The following is a 19,646-nucleotide window of genomic DNA, read 5'->3' as shown; positions in this document are numbered from 1 at the left end:
TCACGGCTTGGGTCTTATTTTCGTAGCTTTGGCTGCCGTTTCTACTGGTCATTATAACAGCAGCTGAGATCTGGGAACACCACAACAAAGTCTAACATGACAACAACATGACAAACACGAGCAGTCAGGTGATCAGGCAGCTCTTAAACAAGCTAGATGACAGACAGTTTAGCCAGGTTATCTAAAACACTAAGGTAAGTACAGTACTGTAGGTCAAAATTAAATCAGGAGGTCTGACTATAAACTGTGAGGGGTGTTTATACTTCCCAACTGTTACAGACTGTTTTATTATTATCTCAGCATCAACCTTGGTGATTATGCCAATAACCTGGAACCTGGAACAATGCTTTAAATTTGAATAATAAGTCATTGTCAACGATTTGAGACCATGGATGAGAATTTTTTTCTTCTTTCACTAATTCTTTTTTTGATAGGTGGTCTCTGTATGGGACACTAGTATTTTTTGTTCCATTTTTCAGTCTAATGGAAGTAAAAAAAAACACTGCCTGATTATTTTACCCCAGATTTTTGCATGTTTTGTGACTTCTCATACTCATGTTCATCCTCTGTGAATTTGTTATTACAGTCTGTACTGATATAAAGGGAAGGTGCGGTCAAGGCTGGCGTCCACTTGCCATTACTGATTGTGTTTGTTCGTCCGACAGGAATGTAAGGCAGCCCCGCGGCTCCTGAAGACATCTCTAGTTAGATACAAAAAGCCAAGTTTATGTGCTTTACTTTGTAGTTGTAATAGTGTCACTCCATCAATGGCTTAGGCGGCTGACAGAATCCCAGCAGCTCCCAGCTTTCTCTCTCCTTCTAGTCGATCCACATTCTGATAAAGCAATTGTCCTCCCAATAAATGTCCTACTGGATGTGTGGGATTCATGTTCATGCCTGGTTTGTTTGCATTTCTCTACTCTGAACACAAGGTTTCTGTAGAGAGGGTTTTTACCATCAAGAACCGTTTCAATATCCTGAATGACGTACAGATGTTCTGTACCAGGACAAGACAAACACTCTGAAGTGTTTATTGATCATTGTAGAGTTCTTGAATTGCTCCAAAGTATTAAAAGCAGATATTCAGCAGATATGTATTTTGATTTACCAGGTTGTTTACTTTTGTTACTTCTGTTTTATAATAATAATTATTATTATTATTATTATTATGGAAATGAAATAGAGTGTGGAGTCATTAGGGTTTCATACCAAATCACTGCCTCACAACAGAACCCTTGGAGAACCATCCTTTCTCTGGTTGGAGACTTTGCTGGTTTTCTTATGTATGGTTGCCTGGAGGAACACACACATACATGGTATGCATGTGTATGCTTGAGTATGTCAGTCGTCCAGGTGCTGTTCCTCCCATGTGGAGGTGGGGATTGCACTGTAAGGGTCCATGATCACCTTGGCACAACGGATGATCATGGCCACCAGCAGCAGGCAGAGGAAGGCGATGCAGGCCAGAGTAAGGCCCTGGTCCACATCCACGAAGGCTGGCTCCGCTGTGCCCTCCACCTCCATGACTGATGTTGTCTGCGGCTGCTGCTGTCCTCAGACACACCCACACACCCTGCTTTCATCCTGAAGACCCGACTGGAGACACACGGAGAGAGGAAGAAGATGGATATGTTAAATCATGTAGAGGACAGAGACGTGTGAGAAGACAGGCATCAGAGCCATGACATGAAACGCCCAAAATGCCTGAGGTCACATTCACATCCACAGCTTTACATGTTTTTCTCTTATCTGATCATTTCCCTCAAATATGACTAATAGTTTCTGATCAGAGTGTGTGAGGAGAGTGGAACAGCAGCCTCCTCTAATCACTCTGCTGGTTCTATATTTGCTGCTCCCCACACCCTGAGAAGTCATTTTCACAGAAAACTGAATTCTGCATTAGAGCCTTTCAGAGAGTGCGAGGAGATGTAATGCAAAGTCAAATGTCGTGGCAATATGAATGCACACAAAGTACAGTACTAACATGTACAAGTGTCCAACCTCACTGAGAGGATGGCACACCTTTAATGCTACTGCAGAGCATTTGTGCCGTGTGACAGTATAATGTCAGTAGGAGGCGCTCAACTTACACACAGCTCTGTACAGGTAAAGCCACTACAGCACTGTACATGTGATGTCATGTTATCCCGCTTTGAGACCGTACAGTCAGCCCCATCCTGTAGCCCATATGTTGTCAACAGCTGTGAGACAGCGAGAAAAAGGCCTGTGATGATTGGTTCATCACTGGTTTATGCTTTTTACATCATCAATCTGTGGAAAACGTATTGATTCAGTAGGAAGGAGAAGAGAGAGAAAGATGGCTGCTTCTCTTTCCTACAGTGGCTGTTGAATTTCTCCGACTGGTGAGTGATCTCTCATGACTCTCGGGACAGCTAACAGCCACTTAACCTGAGAAATTTTAGTATTTCCATCTGCAAGGATTTAAACCTCCAGTCATCCAGTAGTTAGGGCCAATTGATGGTTTCCATGCCCATGTGTCCAAGAGTTGGTGTGGGTCCACGTTACATTCATTTTGTCCTCTGCCAGAGGGGGTCTATGCAGTTAGCAGGCTGCCTGAGCATATACCAGAAAAGTGGAACACCTTGTGAACTGTATGTACACGTGATGTGTGTACTGTATTGCTTGTCAAGCTTCAAGCTGCTGGCTTACATACATACATGTCAGACACAAGCAAGACCAATAGCTATAGATATATTATTCCTTCGTGTTCAGCTACTCCCGCTGCAACTCACAGTCCAGAGGAGCGTCTGATTTTTGAGTTATTGTCTGAATGGGAGCTGTCATTTTTTTATCCCCTCTATCACAGCTTTCTGCTGTCACAAGACTTTTCCTGCTCACAGAGTGAAAAGTGAATGAGACAATGCAGCCTCTGGCAGCATCTAACAGCAGTTTACAAGCCAATATACAGGTGTAGTAATACTGCTGCAATGGACGTAAATATATATATATAGTTTCTTGACTTCCCCTCTTTACCACTTGCCCTTGAGTATTCTGGGGAACATCTTATCTTCAGCTCTTTGTGCTTTTCCTGCAGCTCACCTCCCCTGGTCCTCTGTGCTGCTGATACTACTACTCCTGCTGACGCAGCAGCCACCAAATGACTTCATTCATTTTCTGAATTTTAGAAATCATGCTTCAGTGCTTCCAAGTTCCTAAGTTTCTTTCCTTGTCCATATTGCATGCTCCTGATTCGTCCTCACTTTGAATGATTGTCCAGATCATTAGTCCACCCCTGCTCCCCTACTGTGTCTTTCAGCTTAAGTAAGCACAGTTTGTTTTTTGTTTGCTTTTTTTTTCAGAAAATGTTGCCTTTTTGGGTTTCATTTCACTTGGACCATTCTAATAATTTGTTACGTCCACTCTCTCCACTTGTAAGAAAGACCAGCTGCACAGTATGATTCAAAGATCAGAGTGGCAGTTTATTAACTTCAGAGCCGAGCGAAGCCTGAAACAACAAAAAGAAGTTCACTAATGAGCCCTAAACTTCCCCAGCAAAGAAACCAAATCGAAACAAATGGCAAATGTCTAACCTAAGTTACTGAATCACAAACAAGAGAACAGGTGTACAAGGACAAACAAACAGGTTGCTCCCTCTTCCCAAACTGCTACCAGGTCCTCCAGTTTTACAACAAGCTAAACCAACCTGTCAGAATCACTAAGTATGTGCACAAAACATTGGTTACTATGGTTACTCTGCTTACAAAAAAAAACAAGCCATATCAAGGACATAACAACTTCTGTAGTGACAGTAGAACCAAATTCATCATATCCATCATTGGTAACAAACGTGGGGTAACAAACGTGTAGTGATCAGTGGGTTATCCAGCTTTTTTTCTTTGGGCTTAACTCAGGTTTTCTGGTGTCATAAAGCAGGATATATCACCATGGTAACTTGTGCTGCACAGCTAACCGGTTCTGGAGCAGTGTTACTACTTCACAAAATAAAACACCCAAAATGATGTGTAGCCTATGCAGTGAACTATGCAGCCTCCTCAAACCCTGTGTGTCTGTGGAAATGAGGAGAACATTAGATACTCTCTGTGAAAACCCATCTAACAACATCAATATTCTGTGAGCAGCAAGTGTGGAAAAGCTGAGGAGTTACAGTCTTGTTTTATGGTGATTTGTCTTGACCAGGGAGCTCCATAAAGCCATCCTCTGCTCCACAGAGATAAGCTACATTACCCTGAAGACTGAACAACACAAGGGAACAGTGGAGGAAACAGAGCTCACATGGTTTCACCTTCACTGTTGTTGTTTACTCATCTTTCTCTCCAGGGCCCTGTACCATGAAGTGACTCGAACCTAGTCTGGCTCTCCTGGGGGGTTATCTGGCTTCACTGAGCCTAACCTTGGGCATTCTTGATAACCCGTGTCACAAAACTGGTTATCAGCTGGCTGGTTGGAGCTACAGTCGTCAGTTTGCAGTCATTTACTGCGGTAAGCTCTCCTTGTGTTTGTTAGAAGATCTGTTTTAAAAGCAGACACATGAAAAGTCTGGAAAAGGCAAAATGCTCAGTACTGGTCTAAAAAAATTATCTGCTGCTCTTTATTATTTGTCACTATATTGTAAACTTTTTTGTTCCTGTCAGGATCCTGTAGGTATGATGACTCAGGGTTTCTAGCGATCTGATTGGTCTGTAGTTGGGCTGGTGACAGATTTTGATCTGATGCTCTGAAGTTAACCTGCTCCAGAGCAGCAGTGCAGAGAATGGCAGCTAACTGTTCATGATGCTGGGATTTTCTCTCCTCCTTCAAGTGCAGCCACTCAGAACACATGTTGTTAATGATTATAGACACAGTTGAATATGTTGCACAAGCTAATTTGTTTAAAATATTCTGTGGCTTTTTGCTCTCATGCATTTATGTAACCTATGAAAAGCGTAGAAATGGTTTATTGTGGCATCTTGTTTTTGAGTCACAGACGTGTTGTGTTCTGTTTTCTAAGCATCTGAGTGAACAATAAGTGTGATTAAAGATCAGAAAATCACCGACAGGTCTTGTAATTAATCTGCAGACTGTTAAAGAAGGAAGTTAAGGAATCCCTTCATTGATTTGGACGTGTGGTTTGGGCCACTCAAAGAACATCAGAGACTGTCCCAAAGACACTGCCACGTAGTCATGGTTGCTTGCTTCAGGTCTTGTGTGCTGTCTGAAGGTCACTCCATTCTGTTCACAATTAAAAGGCCTATTAACTGAACAGGACTCTGGAGAAATGCCGATATAATCAGCTTCAATAATATATCCATCAAAAAGCTCTTTAATTCTAGTTCTTAAATAATAAGAACTAGACTCCAGCCAGGGACCAATACAAAGAATTGTACTTGGTCACATTCAACAGTTAACAGTACAGTTTAATGGACACAAGGACGCAAAAGCAACTAGACATTTTGAGGGGGAGATTTTGGGAGTTACTCAACATAATCTTTGTGAAAGATTTGTGTTTCTTGAGTGGTCCATGGTGGACCTCGAGGATTGCTTTGGATCATTTCACTTTCACTTTCCTGACTGACTTGCAGGATTTTTGCATCCACACAACCTCAAAGAAGATTATGTCCACATTGTTTTTCACCTTTGAAGTTTTAACTTCATCTGTCCACAGCACTGGCTTATTCAGATGTTGCTTCGCAGGCTTTATAATGAGGTCACAGCCTGTGTCAGTCAGACCTCCGTCAGCTCCTCTGCAGTCATATGAGGCTTTAGCTTCCCGCCCAGCAGACTGGCAGTTTTATCTGAAAGTTTTCTTAACCAACTTCCACATTTCCCTTTACTACAGTTTCTTAGTGATATTTCAGACAGAGGAAATTTCAGGCTGGAAGCACTTTGGTATCTTTTTATATTCTCTCTTGCTTTTTAAGGAATCAATTACCTTCGTTTCCAGATCCTCAGGCAGTTGCTCGAGTGTTAGCCTAAGGTTTGAACAGTCAGGGGATTTATCAACTGTGTGACTGCCATCAGTTCCTAATGACAGTTCCTGACCAACCTCACAATTAAGGCCTGAGGAGTTGATGAAGTTTTGAGTGTTTTCTAAGTAGAAGGCTGGCCAAACTTTTGCACAGCACAATTAGTGTGTGTGTGTGTGTGTGTGTGTGTGTGTGTATATATATTTTTATATTTCTATTCTTTTTAAGTGCAAGAAATAAAAGGTAACAGTCCATTAACATTTGAAGAATGGCTCATTTATAATGTGTTTCCTTCAGGGGTATTTACTTCCTTTCACTTAAAAAACAAAATATGTAATTAGTCCAGTGGTGCCCAAGGTTAAGGTAATGAAGAGCCATCAGCACATTAAGTAAAGCACTGCTGAGGCTGTGTCTGTACCTGCTGCGTACAGCTGACACACAGTCTGTGTCTCAGCACATCTTATAAACACAACACCAAGCATTTCTCTGCATTTTCCATATTTAAGCAGCAGCTGCATGTTGGATGTTCTGTAAAACAAAAACCAAACAGGACACAGAGTTGTAAGGACTGTGCGCTGCAGTAAGATTTGGTTTTTACCTGTGTAGTGGACCTATGAATGATTTTCAAATTTTCATTTCTCGTGTACTGGGAGGGACTCAACCCCACGTCTCCTGCTGTGCTGCTTGCTCAGGAGCCTACATCACAAAGTTATTATCTGTATAATTGTTACATGACCTACTTCTGTTGCTTCTCTCTGTGTTCTTGTCGTGTGATTCTAACCTTATACCCTGCTGAATCTGAACTTTTGCCTCTGCAATAACCTTATTTGTCCAGTATTTCAATACAATCTGATCAGAAAAAGCTGATCTAAGCTTTGAACGCTTCCTGTGACTGGCTGTTCGGAATAAGTCATGCCTCTTAAACCTGACAGTGCTGATCACTGGAAAATGGAAAATCTGGGGCTCTGGAGCATTATTACTGAGAAAAGCATGGTCTACATAAAACGGAGGTAGAAATACACAGCATACACCAAAAAAAAAAAAAAAAAGTAGAAGAGTGATGAAGCCGCTCTTGTGTCGTGTGGTGAGCAATGGTAATGGCTCTTCTATGACCTAATTAACCTGATGAATGGGCCTCATACTGCAGCGATTCTGCTCAGATCACTCGTCAGAGACACATGGGAGACTTTCACAGACTTATAGGTTTGGCACAAAACACTTTTAGCTGCTGAGGGAAATGATTATTCTCAGCACCATCTCACTCTGAGGCTGTGTCCTACCACCACTGAGTTTCATTAAACAAAAGCTCAGTGTATCTCTGCTGCTCACCATCCCAACAATGGATCTGTGTCATGTGAAAGCTGCTGGTTGTAGTGATGGAGCCACAGGGAATTATCACTCTGAGCTCTACGGAGCTTTTCAGTGTCTCACAGCTCGTTGGTTTGGTTTTACAGCCACACCTTTACTGTTTTGGTTCAGTCTCAGATCTCTCATCAGCCTCATTTCTAACAGCAGCTGATGAACACACTGTACACAACCTGCTCAGCAGCAGACAGACAAAGCAAGACAGTAGCTGGTGAAGCACAGTGATGCATTTAGCAGCTGAAGAGCCAGATATTTCCCTCAGGAGCTGATAGAAACCAAACCAGAGGAGGGTGAGTGTTGGACTTAGATTCATCAGGTGAGCGGCCAAGTGTTTGCTAACATGCTAATCATAAAAACCTGATGAGGTAATAATTTGTCAGTGTTGTGCCTGCTGCTGTTGGAAATGAGGCTGATGAGAACTGTAAGACTGGAAACAGGTGATCACTGAAACTAGAGACTAAAATGATTGAGGGCCAATTCTCTGTGGGTTCATCACCACGAGTTACCCCAGACTACACACAAGACATCTGACCAGCCCTTACCATTAAAACAGCAGCTGTAAATAATGGATCTGAGACCAGCATGCTTGAGGGTCAGGTGTGTGTTTTGATGTAGCAGGGAAACAGGTTCACTCAGCCAACTCAGTAATATTTAGCGTCCAGGCTCTGAACTCTACACTTCCCACAACGAAACACCAAGCTCAGCACATCAGGGACTGAGGACTAACAATAATAACTTCTCCCCCTGGAGGAAATGTCATGGTGTCAAGAGGAGCAGCAGAAAAGGAGGTTATCTTTCAGAGTTTTGCAGTGGACTCACTTTATTTCTACTTGAGTATATATTTAAGTTCAGTTTCAAGATACTTGAGTAATTCCATCTTGTTCTACTTTATAAATCTACACTAGAGTTCTGATGAAAATTAGATTACAATAGTGTAGCTAAAGTGTATATATAGATATACAGTATATGCACAAATAACATGAATAATAAGTAATTTACTTTTAATACTTTAAGCATGTTTAGTGATAATACCTCTGCACTTCTACATATGTGGAATTGGATGGAGTAATTTCACATTGTTGAATTTCCACTCTGACCGTGGGCTGTGAATATATCTTCAGCACAGGAACAGTTAGGAAAGATTTACATATATTATATCTAAACAACTTACATTATCACTCTATATCTGCAGCATTTAGGGACCCTCTTAGTTCCAGGACCCAGACAGTTGCCCAGTGGTAATGTCCTCCACTGAAACTATGTCAATCACCTCATCCTTTTCCCCCTTTCAATAACTTAGAAGCAGATTGCAGTTGAGAGCTGCACTTGCTTCCAGGCTTGATTTGAGTTTTGCTGTCATAGTTGTCATAGTTACAACACCAGCAAAATGTGATTCAGTGTGAGCATTTGATTGTTAGCCTTGTAAATGTGCTGATGCATGAGTCCATGAGCCGAGGTGAGAGTGTGAAGTGGGAAGTCAATTTGTTGGTAAAAGCTGGAGAAGAATGAGAGAGAGCGAATTGTTGAAGCTGTCCGTGTTATCACTTAAGCTGCAATATATGGTGACACCCAACCAACAGCCCTCCTATAATTGACTGGAGTGATTAACAAGCTGCAATCATGGTGAGTGCTTTACCTGACACACACACACACACACACACACACACACACCCTCGCATACAGTGATAAAGTCCCTTCCAAGTGGAGGATGGAGAGTGTGTAAGTCAGGCAGAGGGAAACAGCCTGAAATAATGGCTGACTTTGGGAGGGAACAACTGTTCCATCAAAATTCAATCAAGTCTACAGCGGCTGAAAGAGCATTCAGATCTTTCACGTCAGGAAAAGTAAAACCACAATGTAACAACACATAAATATAAAGTTCTGTACGTGAGTATTGTTGGCAGAAGTGATCAAAGTAACCAAAAGCATTTGGTGTTTTACTGTCATACTGTTTATAATACTGCTGTCTTGTTTCTATGAATGCATTAACATTTAAGCAGCGTCTTGCGTCAGCTGGTCAGATTTGTTCTGCTTTACAAATTGTTTCCTAGTTTAAGCTATAGCAGTGTACTGTATTGTATTTCACTAACATTGATCCAGACGTCTTTAAAGGATTGTACCGGTCATTTTGTTCATTGCTGCCTCACATTTTCAAAGAGCACCATGAAGATTGATTTTCTATTCTCTGATCATCTGCTCATTTTGATTTTGTTTCAGTGCCCTCTGTAAATCAAGAAACACAGGCCTGAAACCTACTTCGAGGTGGGTAACCTGATGATTTGTCACCTTTAGGTTATCCATCTCTTCTCTAACCCTACTCAGAGGCTGTTGGAACCTACCCCAATATGCAATGGACTGGATGCAGGGCAAAACCTGGACCCAGGCAAGACAGATGGATGCATAGATTGAAACTGTTGAGGGTTTAGAGGGGACTTTACAAAGCATGAACTTTTGTTTGAGGAAATGCAAAATGGATATGGAATAGGATGGAAGTCCACCAAGGTCAGGCTCCTATGGGTGCTGCAGTAATCTGCCCCCTCCCCCTCTCTAGCTCTCTTGTGATCCCCAGGGGTGAAAATTGGTGGCCAGCACTCCCATTCATCACAGCCCATCTGCCAGCCCAAGGAAAGGAAAAGAAATAAAAGACAGGAAGAAGTCAGGGAGGAAAGGGAGAGGCGCAGGATAGAGAGGCTTAGAAGGGAAAGATTGAAAATTAAGTGAAAAGCAGAGAGGGAAATGTGGAAGTTGCCCCCCACCCCTGGCTTATAGACTACTGAGGAAACAAGAGGAAGGGTGTGGAAGATGACTGGAGGAGAGAAAGACCGACAGGAGCTAAGCTCTAATGTCACCATGCAGCAGCAAAATCTTAATGAACTCAAAACACAAAAGATTTATGTAATAAAAACTATACATTAACAATAGAATGGATAGTATCTGTATTGTATTTGAATACAGCATTTAGTTGTGTTTTCTGTATTTGGTTGTTTTCTCACTTTATGAGAAAGATGTTTTCTTAATGCGCTTGTGTTTTGTTTATGTGTGTGTGTGTGTGTGTGTGTGTGTGTGTGTGTGTGTGTGTGTGTGTGTGTGTGTGTGTGTGTGTTGTCCAGCTGCAGTGCACTGAGCTCTCAGAGCCCAGAAAATTGTTACACTGACATTTTGTTACAGAGCTTTGGTTTCCTGCATTAAAGTTAGATGTGCTACACCCATACACCACCTCTACACCACCCCCAACCTCCACACCCTTACCTTCTGCTTCTCCACATAAAGGACATACTACCACCTGGATTGGCACTGGATGTAACTCGTGAGGTGCTGAATGATCCAGTATGGATATAAGTCTTGGATACTGGAATACCAGCTCACAGGTTTTGGTCTTGGGCTTGGGAAATTGTGAAAATGCAGAATGCATCACATTACATTCATTTATTATATATGTATTTTAATATAGCAGATAAAATTATTTTGTCCAAAGAAATTTATGAATTCATTTCAAACTCAAAAGGAACAAAACTTGGAAAATCCACTTTCCCAAATGAGCAGTTCAAAGTCTGTTAGTTTTTTTTTGTTTGTTTGGGGTTTTTTTTGTTTAAGACTTCAGATGTGGGATGGAATCACTGCCACGTGGTGTTGAGGTGCAGTCTGAAAAGTTGGATTTTCAGACCGCAGGGAAAGGTGGGCAATGACTCCTGTGTCCTGACTGCAGAATGATGGCAGCCTTATCCCACAGCTTTTCTTTCTCTTAAAAATACACTCACTGATTTTATTTTGTTATCGGCCTAGTGTCCATTAATGCCCTCAAATCCCTCCAAAATCCGACCAGCTCCCTGCTCAGAAACTCAGGGTGTGAACAACAGGGGACCTGGAGGGAAGTTTAGGGATGAGGCCCTGGGTGATTTTTGGGTGATTTGACAAAATCAAGCAGAGTTGCCTCAATAGAAAATGTCCTCATGTAAGTTGCATCAGATAATTACAGAGTTACTGTGACTTTACACATTGTGGACTGAACAATGGCTTTACTCTCTATTCTCAAATGAGTGTGTGTAAATTAGAAATATAAGTGTGCTGGAACAAGTGTGAGTGTGAATCCTAAAGTAGAGGGCGTATGGTGAAAGCCCACATCTGCTGTATTTGCCACATTCATTGACTCTTCATTGTGTTCAGCTGAGCCAGATGGGAGGAGGGGAGGAGAGAAAAACCTTAAGCAGAACCCCCGCCCCCCCCCCCTCTCTTTCCTGTCCTCACTGTGTTTGCTCTGCACACCAGGGATCGTCAGAGACGGCCTTTCGCTCTCCCTCACTGTTTTTCTTCTTCGGGCTGAACACAGCTGAAGTGGGAGCCCGGGAGGAAAATAACAAAGCCGCCTCTGTAATTCCCACAAATGAGTCTTTAGTGGCGAGGCTACAGTACTTCAGTCTAACAGGAGTAGATAATAGACCTACAGGGAGGTCTGCAGCTCTACACTGAAGTCACAGGTACCAACCCCCACTGGACTGAATACCAATCTTCAGTGCCCCTCTCCTCCATGTTATGGTGATGGGTTTGTTTCTGTTTATTTAAACTCAGGTCTTCTTCTTGTGGTTCTGGTCATCAGTGTGTGTGTGTGTGTGTCTGTGTGTTGTGGGCATGGTGCTCTTCATCAGCCGTCAGCAGTGCATCAACCCCGGTTCTTCAGCCAGTTTCTATGCTACACTGTCACAGTTTGTCCACAACCCAAACACACACTCTTCACTGATCTTCAGCTTCCCTCAGTCCTTCTTCTGCCTCGTCTGCCCGCTCCCCCTGTTCATCTCCCCGCCTGTCAGTCAGTCATCCAGCCTCCCTCTGCATTCACCTGCCCCCCCCCCCCCCCAACCTCCATCCACCTTCATCCTCTGAGACCGAGCGATAAAGCCTTTCTTGTTTTCCTCAACCTCCTTGTCCTGTGTTTGGGTTCACCCGCTGATCACTGCAGTTCCTAACATTTGGCACTAGACATCTGTCCTCTGCCTCCATCACAGTTAGCGGTCAGGTTAACTTCCTGTTTTTGCTCTGTGACAACAGCTAAAAAAAAAAAAAGAAAGTGCAGTGATTCATCTGACCAAATGTACTTTGATTCTGGGTCTTCTCAACCGATGACTCATATTTACTTATTACTCCCTGTCAATATACTGAAATTAGCCTAAAAAATCAGTCAGTTTCTGTCCAGCCTGAACTCTGTCTCATGGTAGGTTGGGGCTGTGGTGTCTGTCATGTCAAGTATGCTAAAGGCTAAAAGCTGGACTTTAAAAGGTTACTAGATATTCAGGCCGGGTCAGTCTGAGTAGGCCTACTGGTCTTGCCCTGGCTTAGGAACAGATTTCAAAACAGGATATCTGGTAATGTGAACAAGTTACAGCTACAGTGTTCAGCCCCAAATCTAATTTCACACCTGTTTGGTTGTTGCAAGAATCTGGACCGAACATCTGCTGTCTGAGTGAGCCAGAGCAGACAACACGAGATGAGAGAGAGAGTGCAAGAGACAGAGACAGAAAAGAGAGAGACAGTGTGAGGAAGAGATGCTGATTCTAATCTGGGTGTTTGATCTGAGAGCAGATATTCTGTTACAGTCCTCCATATGTGTGTGATGCAGCTCCATTTCCGTTTTGTTAAATTATTGCAAAACATCACATTGAATAAACTTCACCAAAAAACTGTTGCAAAACCATTAGAAGATTTTAAAAAGAGGAGAAATCAGATACTGTAAAAGGAAATTGAACCTTGATATGGGTTGAGGGGAGAAGGAGAAGAAGAAGGTGGGTGGAAGTGTAGAAACATTAAAATGCAGCCATGTCAACGTGAATGGTTCTCAGTGTGATAAACTGTAGGACAGAAAGAACTGAGGAGAAAAGATACACAATAAATAAGTAAATAAGATTGAAAATGTTTATCAGGTAGCCTGAGAGGGTCCTAAAGCAGCTGTGAGAGCATGAGGGCACCAAGCTTCAGTCCCTGAGAATATATACTCGTAGGTTTTCCAACCATGTCAGAAATTACGTGTGTGTAGTTATTCTGAACAGCCAGCCATCATGGAGAAGGGGAGATGAAATATCATTGAAATACTGGGATAACGGCACACAAAGACAGAGACAGTGTCTCCTGGAAGACGTTCTTTGTGTTGCACCCAGAGTTGTTCACACAAAAATGGTTGAGTGTGAACATCAGAGAGTTAGTTTCAGAAAGTTAAAGAAATGCTTTGACAGGCTGATATCCTGCAGCAGCTCCCTCTGGGCAGGTAAAAAATAAGCTGCTGCCACCTTGTGCTCCAGGAAATGACCCAGTTTGAGCAAAGATCTGTGTGGTGCAACAGAACTGTGGAGAAATGCTGAGCTACTTAGACTGGACTCTCTGACCCAGGCCGACTCCTGCTACCAACAAACACACTGAACAATCTGAGAGGGAAGGGGGGACATGGAGAGACCACAGCCTGGCCACTAAGACTGAGGCTCACTCTCTGGGAAACCAGCAGAACACCACATGAAACTGTGCTGAGCTCTCCTGGGCTAGATTTGGTTCTTCTTATGGTTCTCACAATTACCATTAAATTCAAACTATGCAAGTGCCGTTATATATATTTTGTATACTCTAGTAGAGTGTGCGTTATTGTATCATGCACAGTACGTAACTGTATTGTGGTGTAGTAATGTACAAACCCACAAACCCTCTGTCTTCTTCTTCCATCCTGAAAAACTATAGTTATATGGAAAATACGTTTCTTGGTCTGCTGTGTGTGTGTGTCAGGCTGCTGATTTGGTGTGTGTGTCTGTGTGTTTGTGTGTGTGTGCATACCAGACACAACCTAGCACTGAACAGAAGGCTGTGAAATGAAAGCAAACACGAACCTGCAGTGTGACAGTCCTCAGAGGAGGACACACATTCAGGGCTGTGTTTGCTCATGATTTATAACAGCACGTTCAATGTGCGACCCTGTTTCCTACACATTACGTTCATATACAGCTCTACTCAATCACTTTTCCACTTACATTTGGGTGGTTCGATGTATATTCAGAGGCACAAAGCTTTCATATCAGAGAAGAGTCCTGTCTGTGGTTAGTTTAAGCAACAAATGCACTTTGGTTAAGGTTAGAAACAGACTGTGTTAATGTTAATGTAGCTGTTAATAAACCATGATCTTTCCCGGACATTAACTCAGTGCTTCTAATGTCTTAGCATATGCATACAATAATTTAATAAGGCTGCTGTTGATACAAGCAGAAAACAAATTATACAAAAAACACATTAACTGAGCTATTTATTAGGAACACTGTACTGATGCTGGATAGTTCCTCCTTTTTGCTCTTAGTCTCAGTTCTTTGTGGCATTGACTCCACAGGATGTTGGAAACAGCAGCAACAACAAACTGATTAAAATAAAGAACAATTATAGTTGTCTTCAGCAGTGTGGACCAATGCTGTCTCTCCCTCCATGTTGCAGGAGAACTTGAGAATGAGTGAGGTGGGATCTGAGCAGAAAGAGTGAGAGAGGAGAGAAGATAACACTGGCACAGCTTCATGGAAGAAACTGGTTATGTAACACAGCATCTAACTACATCCATATATATTTATCTAATATGTCATCTGAAAAGGTATCGATAAACCTTAAAAAGTCAAGACACTGCTCTGCCCTGGAGACTGGGCTGTATTGTGTGGACAGTATTTTGAACACCTTCAGAGTAAACACCAGGACAGCAGTGTTCAGCTGTGCTGGGACGAGATGTGTTTCATTTGTGTTTTGGACCTCTTTACCAATAAAGTAAGACACAACCTTCCCACACAAATTTTTTTGCAATAGCTGAACATGGATTCAAATGTTATTGGAATTTGGAAAACAAAACCTGTATTCCCACTCCAACAAGCCAGATTTATAAAGAGACCGAGTCCTGATGAAACAATGAACTTTATCAATCATCTGACTTTTTCTCAAATCCAAAATGTTGGAATGTTCCTTTAAGATCCATCCAGCTGCACTGAAACACACATCAGACACCAAATAACAAGAGTGTGAGTCGGTCGAAAGGCTGAAAAGCTCAGTCACCTTGAACTCAAATACCGACTCGACTGTCTTTCAGAAAGTGTTTTTGTATGTCCAGAGGACACACACACAAATACACACGCACATACATTCACACATACAGCACAGCACAGCGTTGTGTACATGCACGCAAAGACACATACTGTGACATGCAGTGAGAACGGCGGGTAGCGTCAGTAAAATTTGATCTTGATTTGGTCAGAATGACTCATCCTATAATACACACACACACACACACACACACAGACAGCAGCGGGGTGGAACTGTGATCAGTGGGTGAGACATACACCCTCCACCAGGTCAAGTCCACACTAAAGAAACTATTTTAGCCATTGACAGTAAAAAAAACGATGAAATCCTGTGTGTGAATGTAATAAAACTGTGTTCACATCTTCACTGGGATGTTTCAGTATTAACACTGATGAGCAGCTAAAGAGCCAAACTGAATCTAAATTAGATTTTAAATGTAGTCGAATGCCAGAATGTCTCTTCTTCAACTGACAAATTTACCCAGGTTAAAAATACAGCAACTGATATCTTCTTTACATTGAATGGTGTGGCAAGCAGCCTCTGGTTTGGTCCCAGTTCAGGGACCGGATCCATCTTTGGATGGACCTCTGTGCCTTCAAACCTGAAGACTCAGCTGCTCCCATATAACTTCAATTTATTTGACTAATGACATTTGTTAGCCACCAAAAAGAACAAACAGTGGGCTTTATGCCTGAGCCCATTGACAGTGTTCCCATTGTACTCTCTCATTAATGTCAAGTAATATATATGTGTAATATAATACATATAAACAATGATTGAAGACCACCTAAGCATAAATGATGACTGGTAAATATGATGTAGTGAGATGGTATTGCCAGAAATTATGAGTTGGCCTGGACACTCAGAAAAACAAGTGAAGCGATCCAAAGGGCTGCGAGAGTTCACAGCAGAAAATCCCCCTTTCCTATTTCCCTCTTTGATAGAGAATTTCCAGTAATTAATAAATGTCTGATACAGGGTGACATGACCTGCATGAACTGTCAATGGCTCCGATTTTCAGGAGGCTGATAAAAAAAAGTGTTTGATTTCACGCCTCATTTGTTCTAAAGCGTAACTTTGACAGCTAAATCAGTCAAGTACATTTAATTTATTCTCAAAGACACATTAGAGCTTTGTAACGTTCAACACCTGCACAGTGATTCCACAGCACAGCTGCATTTATAAGAACAATGCTCTGATCAGCAGCGGACTCTTTGTCATGTATGACCTGACGAAGATAAATGTACAGACATTACTTGTTCATCAATGCTTGTTTTCCAATGATCTTGGACCTATACTTTGAGGGTACCTAAGTCTGCTGAATAGTGAAGTACGGTGCTAATCATTTCAAAATAGGCCACTGATCCTAATTTAGTGACACTCTGCGTCTGCCAGCAGCCTCAACTATCACTCTCATCACCGATGACCCTGGACATCCTAACCCCCCACAGGCAAAGAAATCTCCCTGACATCCAGCAGGCAGCCACACTAGGAGGTGTGAAAGTCATTCACATCATTGCAGGAAGTCCAGGATAGAGGACTGCACTGGGACTGCGATCAGGTGGGACCCAATCACTGTATCCAGACATGTCGAGGGGAGAGCACAGGTTTAAGTTATTTGTCATGTGTGGTAATTTGCTTTTGCTTTAACACATGTATTTTTGAAACTCTGTTGCATAGCGGTTGATTCGTTGCTGCATGTAACGGTGCAATAACTTTGTTTTGTTTAAATGCAGAGGAGGAGAAAAGAATGTAAAGCCTTTACTGGACGATGAAATTAGGAGCTCTACTCCTGATCAGTGCGTTAAAAGACACAGGGACACAAAACAAAATAAAACAACCTCAGCAAACAACACATTCTTAAATCAAAGATCAAATGAATAGGTCCAATGTGATTTTGTCCTGGAATATCTGTACTTATTGCACCAGCGTCTTTTTGTTTGCACTACAACCTGCACATATTTTTCTCAACAGTCTGAATATATATGTATATAGTTATATATAGTTATATAGTTATCTTTTTTTGCACTACCCACATTCAGAATGACCCATTGCACCACTGGCAATTGTGGGGAAAAAAAAAAAGTTGTTTTTCTGTTGGTTGTGTTGTTGTTGGAGTCAAATTCCTTGTTTGTATGCACAAACCTGGCCAACAAATTTGATTCTGATTCTGATTCTGAGGATGACTGTAATTAGTATGAATGTAATTATGCACTAGAACATAATTTCACTGCATTATTACCAACAGGTGTGCATCTCTTTCTTAACACGGTAAACAAATGTATTACAAACAGGTGATCTAGAGGACTTGCAACTACTGTTGCTATTTTTTATAACCACAAGTAACACACTGCTGCAAACACCACTGCTGCTGTTATAATACAGCTGTTACTAATTATACTGATACACATATTTATATACACTTCAGTGGAATGTGCACAGCAGGTCAGATTCACTTGGTTTACATTAATACAGCCCCCCCCCCCAAAAAAAAAAAACTGCTCATGGTTATAAGAAACCAATGTTAACTGGTGATAGAAAACAAAACTCCACCCCAGGATCCACCCAGGGGCAGGAGTATCCAAACTTTTTATGCCAGGGTCATGGAGGAAGATGAATTTAGCTGTGACTCATGAGCCTTTTAATGATGATGCTGAGCCTTGAACTGAAGAATTGCTGTCAGGTCAGGTTTAAGTCTTGTAATGGAGATTTAAAATACATCAAAGAAGTGACTGTCAGTTATCTTGAACCTCAGTCTGCTCACAAACAGTATACAACAAAACCAAGTACAATATCACAAAAATGTTAAATGGTTCTAAAGGTTCTAATGGTTCTTCTAATAACTGTGTGGGTATTTGATCTTATGTATAATTCAAAATAAAAAGGTTTGAAAGAAAAATACAGACCCCAAAGTACATGAAATGATCACACCTCAGTGAGGTCACTGCTGCAGCTTATGAGAGGAAACAAACTACAGCCAGTGTTTCCAAATGTTGACACAACACTCAGGCTATTTATGACTTTCCCTGTAACCAAAGCCTGCAGGGAACATTCTTTATCAAAACTGGGACTAGTTAAAAATAGACTGGGATCCACAATGAGCTAAAACAGGCCCAATGGCCATGTGTCTCTAGAGTCCATTGAAAGCGATGTTCTACGTAAACTGGATTTTACCAGGCTCATGAAGGACTTCTATCTCATGGTGGGAATATGTGTTGATGATTGTGCAGCTGTTGCGTTACTCCTGCACTGCTGCTTACTGTATTTTGATGCCTTTGTTTTATTTGAGTGTTGCAGATTTGTCTCTGTAAGCATACTGTGATTTTCCCTCAGTAAAACAAGCTGTCCTGTCCTGCTGCAGTTGTCGTACATATTGGCTTTGAAAGCTAAAAGCTGTTACCAGCCTGCAGATGAAAGGCGAATACCTTTTTTTCTGTAGCAATGCTGTTTATAGTGAAGGTTGTTTCATTGCGTGAGTGCGTGTGTGTACGTATATGCCTGTGCACCCAAAATGTGTGCATGTGGGTCATGTAATATTTCGAAAGGCCAGCTTAATCTGCCAGTGGGCATAGTGGCCATCCTCGAAAAATGATGTGAGTAACTCAGGACCCTGTAGAAACCCCTTTGGCTGCAATTACAACTTTGAGTCTTCTTGGTTAAGTCTCTTCAAGCTCTGCACACCTGGATTTGGGAAGTTTATCCCATTCTTCCTGACAGATCCTCTCAGGCTCCGTCAGATTGGATGAGAAGCATCTGTGAACTGTGAAGTCAGAGGCTTGTCCTGAAGACTTCCCAAAGATCGCATGCACTCTGGAACAGGTGTTCTTCTCACTGTGTCAAAACTATTGACACTCACAACTGCCCTGGTATGTACCAAATATTAGCATGCTAAGAAGATAAGCTGAGATTGTGAACATGGTAAACATTATACCTGCTAAACATTCTCACGCTTGCACTGTCACTGTGAACATGTCGGTGTGAGCACACAGACTCACAGATTCTGCATTTTGTTTTTGTTTTTTTTGATTACATATTGGACACTTTCTCCTTCTTAGACCTCTGACAATTCCTCAAGTGACACAATCTAAGAAGGAAAATAAGTTTTTTGATTAAACTACAAGCAGCCCTCAGCCACGCTAAGGCCATAGCCTGTGACAAGGAGATGCAGGTAAACAACAATTTGTTTCAGGGAGAGCCAGGCCAAAAAAGATTGAAAACCATAGATGTCATAGATGACCAGTGTGACAAATCAGAGGGGATACAGTTTATTGATCAACC

General features: G+C 41.9%; 1 protein-coding gene across 1 annotated transcript; it reads right to left on the bottom strand.

Annotated features, from left to right (window-relative positions):
* Positions 1–1,341: 1,341 nt before the first annotated feature.
* LOC121184968 (cortexin domain-containing 1-like) lies at positions 1,342–1,524 on the bottom strand. The gene has a single exon (XM_041042902.1). It carries the CDS (start codon positions 1,522–1,524, stop codon positions 1,342–1,344), a length of 183 nt encoding a protein of 60 aa, XP_040898836.1.
* Between the last annotated feature and the right edge of the window lie 18,122 nt (positions 1,525–19,646).

The sequence above is a fragment of the Toxotes jaculatrix genome, chromosome 1 (genome assembly GCF_017976425.1).
Source record: "Toxotes jaculatrix isolate fToxJac2 chromosome 1, fToxJac2.pri, whole genome shotgun sequence".
Taxonomy (NCBI): Eukaryota; Metazoa; Chordata; class Actinopteri; family Toxotidae; genus Toxotes; species Toxotes jaculatrix.
This window is presented reverse-complemented; position numbering and strand designations above follow the sequence as displayed.

Bases quoted from the DNA above. Each gene is read 5' to 3' on its own strand.
- LOC121184968 (XM_041042902.1), bottom strand. From the start codon at position 1,524: ATGGAGGTGGAGGGCACAGCGGAGCCAGCCTTCGTGGATGTGGACCAG.